The sequence below is a fragment of the Felis catus genome, chromosome C1 (genome assembly GCF_018350175.1).
Source record: "Felis catus isolate Fca126 chromosome C1, F.catus_Fca126_mat1.0, whole genome shotgun sequence".
Classification (NCBI taxonomy): domain Eukaryota; kingdom Metazoa; phylum Chordata; class Mammalia; order Carnivora; family Felidae; genus Felis; species Felis catus.
Window position 1 is genome coordinate 18992650 of NC_058375.1, and position 14412 is coordinate 19007061.

The following is a 14412-nucleotide window of genomic DNA, read 5'->3' on the forward strand; positions in this document are numbered from 1 at the left end:
TTGTTATAAGCAAATAACTTCTCCATTGCTTCTGGCTCACATGTGGGATGGAGAACATCTCACCTTACACTGAGATAAACTCACCTTATGTTGATAGGTAAAGCTGGGGGTGGTGGGAGGCAGGGAAGGGACTATGGCTAAAATTTCTGTCTGAAATGAAGCACTGTATGACTCTTAACTCCAGGATCTATGTTGGGATCCTCAGAAAACATCTCACAGCTGGAAAGGAAAGGCTGTATTCAGGCAAAGAAAAACCTCCCCTTCCCACCCTTGACCTCAGTTTCAGTGGGGCTGGATAAAGTTTCTTCAAGGTGCTTTGGGGCACTAGACTTAGTTCTACAACTATCTTTCCCTCTGATGGAAACTTGTTTTATGCTGCTTTTCTGGATTACCTTCTGTAGATCACTTACCTTAACAGGCTAGGTCTTACTCTGTATCTTGGTAGGCAACCTCTCTGTTGATGTTTTGGAATTGTTAAATAATAACAACAACATTATGTTTTTTCTGGGATCTCTGGGAGCTGACTCTTATGATTTGCTGTTCAAAAGAGGAGCCATGTTTCTCCAGGGTTCCGAGTGGGCATTTCTAATTACAAAACTCTATGATAATCATTTCCATATAGATTACATAATGCTGTGCAAATGAAGCAAAAAGACAAGCAGAATATCAGCCAGCTGGAGAAAAAGCTAAAAGCTGAGCAGGAAGCCCGAAGTTTTGTAGAAAAGCAGTTAATGGAGGAGAAAAAAAGGAAGAAGTTAGAAGAAGCCACTGCTGCCCGGGCCGTTGCATTTGCTGCTGCGTCGAGGTATGTCTGCGTCACCCGAGCGCTTCCTCTGAGGTTGGCCTGCCTTGCAGCAAGACAGGCATGGGGATTTGAGGCCTTGGGCGGGATTGGAATAGAGCGATCGTGCAGGGATAGGTGGCCACCGAGCACTGTTGCATGAGCTGGCCAAGCCCCGTCTGTGCAACTCGCACTGTCTTGTAACAGCTTCGTCCTTGGCGACCTCATCGATGGAGTGGGAGGAGGGACTCACCATGGTTCCCGCACCCGGGAGCAAAGTGCTGCTTGTAAATGGGTTTCCAGTCACTTTGTGTGTGGCCAGTAACTACTAAACGCTTGGAGAGATTCCAGTCTGGGATTTTATTCCCTTTATAGAGCTGTCGCTACTCTCTACTCTCAGGTGTGTGTGTTTCTGGAGTTTTTATCTTAAAATAGAAGACAGGGAAAATGTTGCTTGCCCAAGCACTTTGTACTGATCGCTCCTGTCTTTGTTGAATATCAGCAAACTGTCAAATGAACTGGAAAAGATGAAAGGAAACTTAGGTCACTATTAGATGTCATTGAATTTGTGGAGTGAGGAGAACTGGGGACTACTTCTACACCATTGAAAAGGATGTAAGGATTCCAGAAACTGATATGTAATTGCCACCTGAATTCCAGCAGGGGGAGAAGACCGTTTAGAGAACTCTTGGGCGGGGGTAGAGCGCTGGCAGCGGAGGGGAGGGGGTGCTCTGCTTCACTTTATCACTTTTTCCCTTCTGTGTTTGTTTTGACTAGTGAATTCCATCTGTGTGTAGGGGTCAGTTATGGGTTTACAGTTGCAGAGCGAGGGTAAACTATTATTTATTTCATTTTAAGTCTTGACCCTAATTTGTATCTACGTGATACATCTCTACTGTCGTTCTTCCTTAAGTTTTGCTCTTTGCCTTACGACATGTTAAAAGCCTTCTCTTGGGCTCTGTAGAATAACTGATGGACCATCGTTTCGCATTTAAGGAAATAACAGCCAGAGAGAACTCGTTCCTCCTGTGTGAGCCCGCCACCCCCAGTAGACTCTCCAGTGCACATAGCTGAGCTCACTTGGCCCATCAGCGTCTATACAGACCCACAAGACACTTTACGAGCCTGCCTAGCACGTGGGGGTTTTGTTTATTCATTTGTTTAAAGATTTGTAAGCACAGACTTCTGAAAAAAGCCCAAGTTTCTGAAGCACTGACACTGGCAGGAGATTTTTCTGAACAGTCACCTGGTGTGGCTTGTGCTGTCCTTAATTCGTCCAGCACCTACCCTGAAAAAAAAGTCCACTGAGGAGGATATGACAGTCCCTTAACCAAGTTGTTCAGTGCCTGATGCCTGAGACTCAGGACCTTGGTTTCAGTCTCTTCCCTGACTCCCTTTCGCTTCCAGTCAAGCCTGTTTGTTTTGGTCTTCCCCTTAGATGGCCCTTGTCTGCCATCCCTTCCGTAGACGCCGTCTGTATTCCCGAGTAAATCTCCAGGTGTAAGTCTCTCGCTGGACCTTCCTTTTTGGTAGGCACAGGACACCTGCTTTCTCCATCTGGCTGTGTCTGTGATGTAAATGCTTAATCAGCTTCAGAGTGGCCATTGCCATCACCTTTTTTAGTTTGTCCTTATTACCGCCCTGAGAAGCAGCCTGATGCTGTGGCAACTGCATGATTCCAGGAAGGTGAACTTGCCGATGCGTAGACCCTCAAAAGTGAAAACTTTTTAGCTCACTGCCCCCTGCTGGAGACAGCACTTGCCCGGGGCTCTCTTACTCAGCTCCTGGGCACCGCCTCAGGTCACGTGGCCTGGTGGAAGCCGGCTGCCTTAGGAAGCTGGAAAACCTCACTTCTCATCCCACTTCTGAGAGCTACCAGCGAGGTGGTGTTGGACTAGTATTATATCTGTGTGGTCTCAGTTTTCTTATCTGGAAAATGGGACAATATGTCCTGCCCTTGCAAAGAAGGCAGAATGGGTGAAGTACCTCACTTTACGCCTGGCTTATATTAGATACCCAATTAATGATAATTATTTTAGATCATTGTTGAAACAATCAAGGAACAGAGAATGAGCAGACTGAGCCAAAAACTAAAACCTGACCAACTCCGGAGTAGAAGAGAAATATCAGTCCTGCAGTGTAAGTAAACCATATAGTCTTTTAAATCCCTTTCTTTCCTTCTCTTTTTTTTCAAAAGGGGGGAGTGCACCGAAACCTTACGGAATCGGATCAGAGAATTAGAAGCAGAGGGCAAGAAGCTCACGATGGACATGAAGGTGAAAGAAGACCAGATCAGAGAACTAGAACTGAAAGTTCAGGTACGGGGGCACAGAGGACTTTCTCGTACTTGGGTTCCTCTTCTGTGTTAGCTGTGTGTTCACTGCTGCAGTGTGGAGATGGTGCCTTTTGATAAAAGGCCAAATCCCACCACCTCGGAAAATCTCTGAAGGCCAAAAAGAAGCTCTAGCCTCATGCAACTCGTTCAAGTCACATTTAATTAGCCGGATTCTAACACAACCAGGAATGCTGATGGTCCTTTGACACGGTTTATACCAGAATTTGACTTCCTGTGGATTCATCTCATTCTTTCAGGTTATAGGCCAGACTAGTGATCTCTGGAACGTGTATGCCTCTTCTTAGCCCTAAACCTCTGTCCATCACCAGGGAATTCACCGTTCTGGATGGCTCGGCACCTTGCAGATTGCAGTTCTGAGCGGTGCATGAGCGGAAAAGCTGCCAGTGCTATGGACACAACCAGTTTTCTGACCCATGTGGACTTTAGCCAAGTGTTTGGCATTGGTTCTGCAAAGGGACATTTAAAAGTAATGTTAGGGGGCGCCTAGGTGGCTCCGTCGGTTGAGCGTCCGACTTCGGCTCAGGTCACGATCTCGCGGTCTGTGGGTTCGAGCCCCGCGTCAGGCTTTGTGCTGACGGCTCGGAGCCTGGAGCCTGCTTCCGATTCTGTGTCTCCCTCTCTCTCTGCCCCTCCCCCGCTCATGCTGTCTCTCTCTCTCTCTCTCTCTCTCTCTCTTTCTCTCTCTCTCCCCCCCTCTCTCCCTCTGTGTCAAAAATGAATGTACATTAAAGAAAAAAAAAACCAATGTTAGGGTCCCTGGGTGGCTCAGTCGGTTAAGCATCCGATTCTTGATTTCAGCTCAGGTTGTGATCTCACAGTTTGTGAGATCGAGCCCCACGTCGAGCTATGCGCTGACAGCGAGGAGCCTGCTCGAAATTCTCTCTCCCTCTCTCTCTCTCTCTCTCTCTCTCTCTGCCCCTCCCCTACTTGCACATGCACATACGCTCTCTCTCTCTCTCAAATAAATAAACTTAAATTAAAAAAAAAAAAAGGGAAGTCGCTAGAGTAGATGACACAACTTGGAGACCAAGCCCAAAGTGTGTGATAAAAGTGGCAGTACAAATGGATGGGACAGTGAGGATCAGTCAGAAAAAGGCTTTGGGACAGTTAAGTGACCAGGAAAAAAAATTAGAAGCTCATCTCCTACCACACAAAAAGAAATTCCAGATGAAGGGTTGAATTCGGGGTGAAAAGAAGCATTTTGTTTTAAACTGAGTGAAAATATACTAGAATTTATTTGATCTTGAAACCAGGAAAAATGTTCTAAACGAAAATAATGGGGAAAAAAATCACAAAACAAAAAAAAAACAAATCAAAAAAATCCATTGAGGGGGGTACAGGTATTGCAACAAATATAAGGAATTAATACTCTTGATATGTAAGTAGCTCATAAAATTTGTTAAGTGAAGCTCAGTTGGAAAAATAGGCGAAAGATGTGAACAAATAATTTACAGAAGAAAAAGAAATGGCTGAAAAGAATATAAGGATATATCCTCATCAATCACCAAAGACCTATAGATTAAAATTAGATATCATTTCTCTCCTGTAGAAATTTCTTTTTTTTTTTTAATTTTGTTATGTTTATTTACTTTTGAGAGAGAGCGAGAGAGACAGAGCATGAGCAGGAGAGGGGGAGAGAGAGAGGGAGACACAGAATCTGAAACAGGCTCCAGGCTCCAGGCTCTGAGCCGTCAGCACAGAGCCCGACACAGGGCTCGAACTCACGAACCGCGAAATCATGACCTGAGCCGAAGTCGGACGCTGAACCGACAGAGCCACCCGGGTGCCCCTGTTTCTTTTTTTTTTTTTTTAATGGCATTATATTTGGCATACAATGTGACATTAGTTGCAGGTGTACAATGTAGTGATTGCACACAACTCTGTACGTCATGCTGTGTTCAGTGCAAGTGTCCCCATACAACACTAGGGTGTAGTTGCAGTCCCTCGACTGTATTCCCTATTCTGTACCTTTTTATCCTTGTGACTTATTTATTCTGAACTAGAAGCCTATATACCTCTCACTTCACCCCTCACCCATTTTGCCCACCTCACAATCCCCTTACCCTCTGGCAACCACCAGCTCTCTGTATCTTTGGGTCTCTTTCTGCTTTCGTTTGTTTCTTTGTTCATTTGTTTTGTTTTTCAGATTCCTTACATCAGTGCCGTCACATGATACTTGTATCTCTCTGTCTGCCTTATTTCACTTCGCATAGTGTCTTCTAGGTCCATCCATGTTGTCCCAAATGGCAAGATCTTGTTCTTTTTTACGGCTGAGTAATATTCTTCTCTCTGTGTGTGTGTACAAATACATATCACATTTTATTTATCCACTCAGCTCTTGATGGACCCTTGGGTTGCTTCCATGTCTTTGCTATTGTAAATAATGCTACCAAAACACATAGGGGTGCATGTTTGGTGTTTTTGTTTTCTGTGGGTAAACACCCAGGAGTAGAATTACTGGATCATATGGTATTTCTACTTTTAATATTTTGCGGAACCTCCATACTGGCTGCACCAGTTTACATTCCCACCAGCAGTGCACAAGGGTTCCTTTTTTATTTAAAAAAAAATTTTTTTTCAACGTTTATTTATTTTTGGGACAGAGAGAGACAGAGCATGAACGGGGGAGGGGCAGAGAGAGAGGGAGACACAGAATCGGAAACAGGCTCCAGGCTCTGAGCCATCAGCCCAGAGCCCGACGCGGGGCTCGAACTCACGGACCGCGAGATCGTGACCTGGCTGAAGTCGGACGTTTAACCGACTGCGCCACCCAGGCGCCCCCAAGGGTTCCTTTTTCTCCACATCCTCACCGACATTTGTTATTTCTGGTCTTTTTGATAACTAGCCTCTCTGACAGGTATAAGGTGATTTTGTTATTTTGCCTTTTTCTGACGATTAGTGATGTTGAACATCTTTTCGTAGTATGTCTTCTTTGGAAAAATGTCTACTCAGATCCTCTGCCCATTTTTAATCAGATTGGGTTTTTTTGGTTTTGAGTTCTGGAAGTTCTTTATATATTTTGGATATTAACCCCTTAATATCTCTTTTGCACATATCTTCTCCATGTAGTAGGTTGCCTTTTCATTTCGCAAAAGTATTTTGGTGTAGTCTCAATAGCTCATTTTTGCTTTTATTTTCCTTATCCCTTGTGAAATTAGCAAAGAATTTTTAAATGATAATATCAGCCTGGGTGAGGATAATAGAAACAGGCCTCATAATTGCTGGCAGAAGTGTAACTTTCTGGAAAAGTTCATACACTTTTTAAGTATTTCCCTCTTCAGAACTCCTGCCTAAGATAAACATTGTAAAATCTCATCATTGATTGATAAACAGAGATGTTCATCATAGTGGTATATAAATGAAAACAAAATCTTAACAAAGGGAGATTCATTTAATAAATTATGGTACATATACAAGAATATTATATAGCCGTTAAAAATTACACTTTCAAAAACCAGTTGATTTAAAAAACTATACAAAACTACATATGGTGTGATCTCATTTATGCTAAAAGATATACATATGCTTCTAAAAGACTAAAAGTATATAAAGTTTCTTATGCTGTCAGGAGTTTGAGTAATTTTCATTTTCTCCTTTGAACTTTAACATATTTCTAATTCTCCGTAATAAGTTTGGATTTCTCTAAAATGAAAAAATTAAAATATCTGTATGTGTGTGTATTTATATTTAAATGTATGTATTTATTGGCTACATTACCAGTTGTTTTAAGTGGGCTTACTCTGCAGTATGTCCTATCAAAATAATGAACATTTTTTATAACTTTTTAGTGCAAATTGAGAGTAGACTTTTGGCAAATTGATGACAGCATTACATCAGCATTTGCAACTGGCGGCAAGGAAAAAGTTCTTTGTACGTTCTGTACAAAGTACAGCTTGTAAGAAAGTGTTTTATTTGGAAACAGAGTCCACTGTTACTAGAAACAGCCCAACACCATCAAATTCATTTACTAAGATAGTTTTGTATGTCATACCATCATATAAATACATTTTTCACTCCCTCTAAGTGGTGAGATTCTTAACCCATGAAACACCCGGATTCTGTATTCTAGGGGCCAGGTCAGTAATAGTGGGACTTTATTTGTGATTTCAGGCTAATTTGTAGACATCGATGCCAAAACTATCTTGTAACATCTTGCTGCTTTGATGATGTTGATAGGAGCTTCGGAAGTATAAGGAAAATGAGAAGGACACTGAGGTGTTAATGTCCGCCCTCTCGGCCATGCAAGACAAAACACAGCACCTGGAGAACAGTCTGAGCGCAGAGACGAGAATCAAGCTGGACCTGTTCTCTGCACTGGGGGACGCCAAGCGACAGCTCGAGATCGCCCAAGGTAGGAGAGCAGCGGGCCCCAGAGGAGGTGGTGTGACGAACAATGCACAGGAAGACAGCACACGTCCCTTAGAGCTCAGAACCAAAGACATTCAGTTTTCTTGGTTTGTAAGTGCCGACCTTGACATCTAGGAATTATCACATTAATTCATTCCGCAGACGTATTTTGAGGTGAGAGTATGTCAAGTGCAGGGCACACAGAGAAGAGGATGAGTTTCTGTGCTCAAGGAGTTCACGGTGTTGTTGAAGAAAGGGACAACTGCGGAGTCACCCAAAGGTGGTGGTGTAGGAACATACCGAGGGGCAGGGACTGAGCCAGTCTGGGAGTTAGAGGGCTGTTTCTCAGGGGAGCTGATGTCTGAGTTGGGTTTTGAATGATGAGCAGGGGTTAGCTCAGTGACGAAGCAGTGTAGGAGGGCGAGGGGCAGAGAGGCATCTGAACAGAAGAAACAGCTTGAGGGAGGCCAGGGAAGCTAGGAAGGCCTGACGCGTTCCAGGCCGCAGCCGGCTGTACGTGGTTACGAACGAGGGAGCACTGGGAGCAGCTTCTGGAGAGTAGGCCGTGCGCTCCACAGCTACTTCCTGAGGCCCTACTGTGTGCTGGGCACTGCAAGACGCCCCAAGGGGACAGGCGATAACAAGCAGGCATAGAGCGTATCAGGTGCTGATGGATGCGGGGATAAAAATGAGGCGGTATCCAGGCAAGAAGTGTGAGTGTCTGTGTGGGGCCACTAGTTGGACACGGTGGTCGTGGAAAATCCTTTGAACAGGTAGCATTTGGGCAGAGGCTGAAAGTAAGAGAGTGAGGGAACCACGTAAATCTAAAATCTCCGGGGGAAAAGCACTTCAGGCCTCAGGAGCACAGGCCACAGCCTGAGGGGCGGGTATGGTTGCTGGCGTCAGAGTGGCCGGGCCACATGTGTAGCCCTTGGAAAGAACTTGGGACTTTGCTCTGAGTAACACGGGAAGCTTTGGAAGGCTTCTGAACAGAGGCCTGATACAACCTGATGAAAAGAAATTTAGATTTTGTCCAAGAAACTAATTAGCCAGCATAGATTACTGAAAAAAAAAAAATCAAACAGCTGACTTAGTAGGAGAAGGTTATTTCAACAGGCACTTAAAGAACATTCAAAGCATGCGTACGAGAAGCTGAAGGAGAGAGAGGTACAGATAAGACACGGTGTGGTGGGGGATCTACTAGGGTGTTCAAACTCTTTGGTCTTGGGGACCCCTTGACACTCTTAAAATTATTGAGTAACCCAAGGAGATTTTTCTCAAGTGGGTTATGTCAATCAGTATTTACCTATTAGAAACTGAAACTTGGGGGCACCTGGGTGGCTCAGTCAGTGAAGCATCCAACTTTGGCTCAGGTCATGATCTCGCAGTCTGTGAGCTCAAGCCCCATCTCGGGCCCTGTGCTGACAGCTCAGAGCCTGGAGGCTGCTTCGGATTCTGTGTCTCCCTCTCTCTCTGCCCTTCCCCGCTCGTGCTCTGTCTCTGTCTCTCAAAAATAAATAAACATTAAAAAAAAATTTGTTTAAAAGAAATTAAAACTTAAAACGTATTAATTCATTTTCAAATAGCATAATAAACATATAACTTATTTGTATGAGAAAGAACTGTATTTGCCCAAAACCCCAGAGAAAATTTAATGAGGAAAAATGGCATTGTTTTACTCTGAGCCAATCTCTTTAGTTTCTGGTTCAGTAGAAGATAGTTCGGTTCTCATCCCTGTTTCTACCTTCAGTCTGTTGTAATTTTACTTGCATGTGGTTTCTAGAAGACTCCACTTACCCCCAGGAGGGAATGAATGTGCAGAAGGCCAACGATGTATTAGTATGATCACAAAGATGGTTGGACCCTGTGGGCCCTGTGTACAGCAGAGAGGCCTATTGCCAGTGGGTAGAGGTGGGGGACTTGAAGGGCCAGAGCAGTGATCAGGGGTGGCTTCACGAGGGAGGGGACATTGAGTGGGCTTTGAAGGATGGATTCTGAGAGCAGAGAATGGCAGGGGAAAGACACTGTTACCTGGGGGGCTCGTGCAAGCAAAGGAAAGAAAGTGCTGGGAACGTCCAGATGAGCGGTGGCCACAGGCTGGAGGACTTGGGAGATGAGGGGGACCGTGAATGAAGCCAAACCAGACTGTCTTCCCTAGATTCTTCAGGAGGGACGGGGTGACGTGTTCTGGCCATTATTTTGGAAACGTCTTTCCAATAGCAATGTGAAAGATGGATCTGGAAGGTGAGATTGAGGAGAGGCAGGTAGACTCCCTAGGAGGCTGTGACTGTCTTTTGTCTCAGAGGTGGGGAGTGTGGGGGAGGGAGGGTGGTCCAGACAGGGAGGGAAGGAAAGTGGAGGCACCTGGGGGGATGTGGGAGGATAAAGTTGCTGGGAGCAGAGAAGAAGAACAGAACAGAATCAGGGAACGAGAAGAGAGAGTGACTTTGGTTGGAGATGCTCTGAGTTGGAGTCGTTTCCTGGACACCCAGGTGAGAGATCATCGTCAGTCGGGGCATTTGGGGTCTCATCTCCAGCGAGAGGGCCCAAACCCCGGGAGCAGGGGGGAATATACAAGTTGTGAAAAGTTAATGGAGCCGTGGGAGGGGCTTGGGATGGCCCAGATGATAGAGCAAGAAGAATGGCAGGTTGGGAGTCGGGCTTATTAATCTGTGGACTCAGGGAAAAGCATTTAAGAAGAAGGTTCCTGGGAATTCTGTTCTAAAGCTGACCTTCTGGGGCGCCTGGCTGGCTCAGTTGGAAGAGCACGCAGCTTTTCATCTCGGGTCATGTGTTCAAGCCCCACGTTGGGTTGTAGAGATTACTTAAACTTAAAAAATTTTTTTGGTTTAAATAAATAAAGCTGAACTTCCGGCCACACACCGGTTCCTTTGCCCTCCTGGCTCAGCTGGCTGCGAAAGGGGCCACCTCATTTCAGTTGCTGGGATTTGCACTGTGGGAGGACAGCCCCCTGGAGTGCGGGAGCACCTGGTCTCTGAATGGCCAAGGGGAGTTTGGCTTCCCAGCACAGACTGGGCTTCGGTGTCAGCCCAGGAATTCTTGCAAAGAGACAAAAAAGCAAAGAGAACTGCCTTTTTCAAAGCTCTGGGAATGTTTGCATGTTACTGATTAAAAAAATCAAACTTGCATCTGCGTGGGGAAAAAAAAGGATACAGTGGCTCACAGATGCCGTTAGGTATTTTATTCATCTGAGGCTTATTTTGTTCAAAGGGAAGGAGGATATTTGATGCGAACTTGAAGCTGAGGGGCCATGAAGGAAGTCAGAGCAGTTCCTTTCTACTGCTCTTTGCTGGGCCTTCCCACTACTTCCCTCCCTTGTCAAGCTGAGAATATTCTAATAAGATCCAACTTTGTAATTCAAATCAAACCCCTTGTTGCTTTTCTGCTTCCTACTTTCTGTATCATTTGATTCATCCCAGTTCCAAAATGACTTTCATCTCTACTACATGCTTTTTAAAGATATGTCACTGCGCCCTCTTGCATTTCAAATACATTACCACCTTCTGCAGGACTCAAAATGAGTGCAACTCAAATGCAACCTCTTTTTTTTTTTTTTTTTTAATTTTTTTTTTCAACGTTTATTTATTTTTGGGACAGAGCATGAACGGGGGAGGGGCAGAGAGAGAGGGAGACACAGAATCGGAAGCAGGCTCCAGGCTCTGAGCCATCAGCCCAGAGCCCGACGCGGGGCTCGAACTCACGGACCACGAGATCGTGACCTGGCTGAAGTCCGACGCTTAACCGACTGCGCCACCCAGGCGCCCCTTTTTTTTTTTTTTTGAAAGCATTTAAATTTCTGAAGTTCTGAAGGGCTACTCCTGAGTGTTCTTCCCGCAGTAGACCAGGGAGCTTCAAAGCGTGATGCAAATTGCGTGGGCTCTGGAACAGTGGTGCCAGTTTTAAATCCCGCTCTACCTCTTAATCACGGAATGACTTTGGGCAGGAGACATAACTTGCAGAGCCTGAGCTTTCTGGGGGGCTGGGCACTTAGGGATGTGGCAGCGAACAAAGGGACAAACCCAGCTTCTGCCCTCATGGAGCAGAGGCCACTGGAGATGACGGGCACAGAGCATCACCCAAATGAGTAGTTACAGGAGGTAAAAGAATGTGGTACGTGGGAGTGCACACTGGAGCCAGACCGCACAGAGTTGAATCCTGGCTCTGTCATTCGGCCTCTCTCCGCCTCAGTTTCCTCATCTATAAAATGGATGATGATGATGGTGATGGTAATTCCCACATCCTAGAGTCATTGTGATAAGTGAGTTTGTCTGTGTAAGCACTTAGAACAGTGCCTGGCGCTTGTGTGTTAGCCGTTGTAATTATTATCCTTATTAGAAGAAAAGGACAAAAAGGAAAGCATGGGATGTGTTGAGAATCTAGGGATTGGGGGGGGGTGTGTGCAGGGTCGGGTCCGATTTTAAGGGGAGGGTCAAGGAAAGTCTGGTGAGGAAGTGAAACCTCAGGAGTGAACACAGAGCAGGAGCAGCACAGAAGAGGAAGCGGCCCAAGGCAGGAGTTGGTTGGGTCAAGAAGCTAAGCCTAGCGGGGGGAGGGGGGGATGCTGGGCGGCCGAGTCAGGTAACGTGAAAGTGTCCAGCAGGTGCAAAGTGGGCCGACAGGCCGAGCGGCACAGTGCCAAGAGGTGGGGACGAGCACACTGTGTCACTCTAGACCCCCCAGTGCAGCCGCTGCCGGGCTTCGTGTGCCTTCTGTAGGGGAACCTGGAGGCCCAGCGGGCGGTGATGGATTCTCAGGCCTCAGGTGTTCTGTATCCCTCGGTCTGACACTCAGATGTCCAGCCTCCGAGAAAAATATTCCCGCTCAAGAGGTGCAGCCGTGGTGCACCCTCTCGGCTGCCGTGGGTGACTGCCGTGCTCCACACGTGGCTCAACGTGTCGCTTGTCACCCCTCCATAAGCAGAATCCCTTTTTAAACACCTGTAAAACCACGGCCCACAGGCCAGACTGGCCTGCCACCTGTTCTTGTATTCCCCATGGGCTGAGAATGGTTTTTGCATGTTAGAAAAAGGCGGGGGGAGCGCCTGGGTGACTCAGTTGAGCATCTGACTCTTGACTCGGCTCAGGTCATGAGATCGAGTCCCGAGTCGGGCTCCACACTGACAGCATGGAGCCTGCTTCGGATTCTCTCTCTCCCTGTCTCTGTCCCTCCCCCACTGTGCTCCCTGTCTCTCTCTCAAAATAAATCAACTTAAAAAAAAAAAAAAAAAGTGTGTGGCTCACAATGCCTAAAATATTTACTGTTTGGCCCTTAACAGGAAAAGTTCCTACCCTTGGAAGCCATCAGAGCTGGAGGCGAACTCACTTGGGATTGGGCCTCCGCGAGGGCATTGTGTTAGAGGGGCCCTCCCTTCTCACTCACGGTGGGTCTTTGCTCTTTCAGGACAAATTCTTCAGAAAGACCAGGAAATCAAGGACCTTAAACAGAAGATAGCCGAAGTCATGGCCGTCATGCCCAGCATAACGTACAGCGCCACGACCAGCCCCCTGAGCCCCGTTTCCCCCCACTACTCTTCCAAATTTGTGGAGACCAGCCCCTCCGGACTTGATCCCAATGCCTCTGTTTACCAGCCCCTGAAGAAATGAAGGCCAGCTGTGGCTTTCGCCCAGCCATTTGGTTACCAGAAGGCATCCCAAAGGAGCGTCTCTGGCAGTCAAGATAAAAAAAAAAAAAAAAAAAAAAAAGTTTATATTGTATTTTGTGGGACTGTATATGTTGTCGTTTTTAAAAAGGGGGGAAAGATAACATCCAAGTCTGATTAGAACTGCCCATCAGTTTTTCTTGTAAATTTTTAGAAGACCTCACAGAACTTTGCAGTTTATTTTTTCTCGGCCAACACATTAAAACCATTCTTGGATTTCAAGTAGCCCGTTTTGCCTTTTATGTATTCTTACAGTTTCCTCTTGAAGAAAACAGACAAACAAACAAAAGCAGGGTTTTTGCTTCCCAATCCTTTATTTTTGTTCGGTTTTGTTCTTAAATAAGCAAGCAAAACCTGCACGTTGGATTCACGTGGGATGCTAACAGAAGCGTTTCTTTTTTAGAGTGGAAGGGTTAATCACCTCACACAGCTTTGCTCTCATAGCTGCATTATCCAAGATGATTATTGACATGACAGAAAACAAAAGGTGATTGATTACCCCTCCGAGGGGCAGACCGACCCCAGGAGTGTCCCGGAAGCCGAGGGGAGCCAGGTGATGGGACTTAGCTCTCGAGCGTCCCTGGGGTCGAGTCTGAAATGCTCCTATCCCCCTCGGGTGTGCAGTCCTAGAAAATCGCTAGCAGTGCCTTGGGAAAAGACATTTCAAGAGGAAACTCGATGACTTTAAACTATCTTCCCCCTTCCCCGTCATCTGTCGTCTATCTGTGTCGAGCTCACTGCGGATCCTGCTGTACAACTGGCGTGTAGCTGGGCTCTCGGACGCCACCCCGGCTGCATCCCGTGTCCTCTCAGAGAAAGCACCCGGGTGTTCTGGACTTCTCGAGGCAAGCACCTGGGGGCGGGGAGCCGGGCCGTGTGTGTGTGTGTGTGCCACAGACCTGCAGAGACAGCCAAGGAAAGCTGCAGTTCCGGGTTCGGGTTTGTTGGGTTTCGTTTTTTAATCTTTCGTTTGTGCTTTTCCTCTCTTCATCATCATGTGTTGGATGATTTAAAAGAAACTTGACTATTCCTCAGCTCTTGTGCCAAGGAGGGTTTGTTGTTTTTGTTTTTGTTTTTAAGAGTTTCAAACTCAAAACTCTGCACAGAGATTTCGGTTTCAAGTGTATATTAGACACTGGTAGAAAAGTGTTTGCACTGGCCACTTTTGGAAGTGTTTAAGAATCCGGGTGGGGGCGGGGGGAGGGCCGGGGAGAGGGAGGGGCGAGGCAAAATTGTATTGGGAAACTA

The 14412-nt window shown here is 46.2% G+C and overlaps 1 protein-coding gene across 1 annotated transcript in view; it reads left to right on the plus strand.

The window, feature by feature from the left end:
- Window positions 1-13386, plus strand: part of MACO1 (macoilin 1) — a 63172-nt gene extending 49786 nt beyond the window's left edge. Inside the window, exons 8-11 of the mRNA XM_023258318.2 lie at window positions 623-805; window positions 2979-3099; window positions 7314-7488; window positions 12906-13386. Coding sequence (XP_023114086.1) covers window positions 623-805; window positions 2979-3099; window positions 7314-7488; window positions 12906-13108 — 682 coding nt within the window. The 3' untranslated portion in view covers window positions 13109-13386. The remainder of the gene's footprint in view (window positions 1-622; window positions 806-2978; window positions 3100-7313; window positions 7489-12905) is intronic.
- Window positions 13387-14412: the final 1026 nt, after the last annotated feature.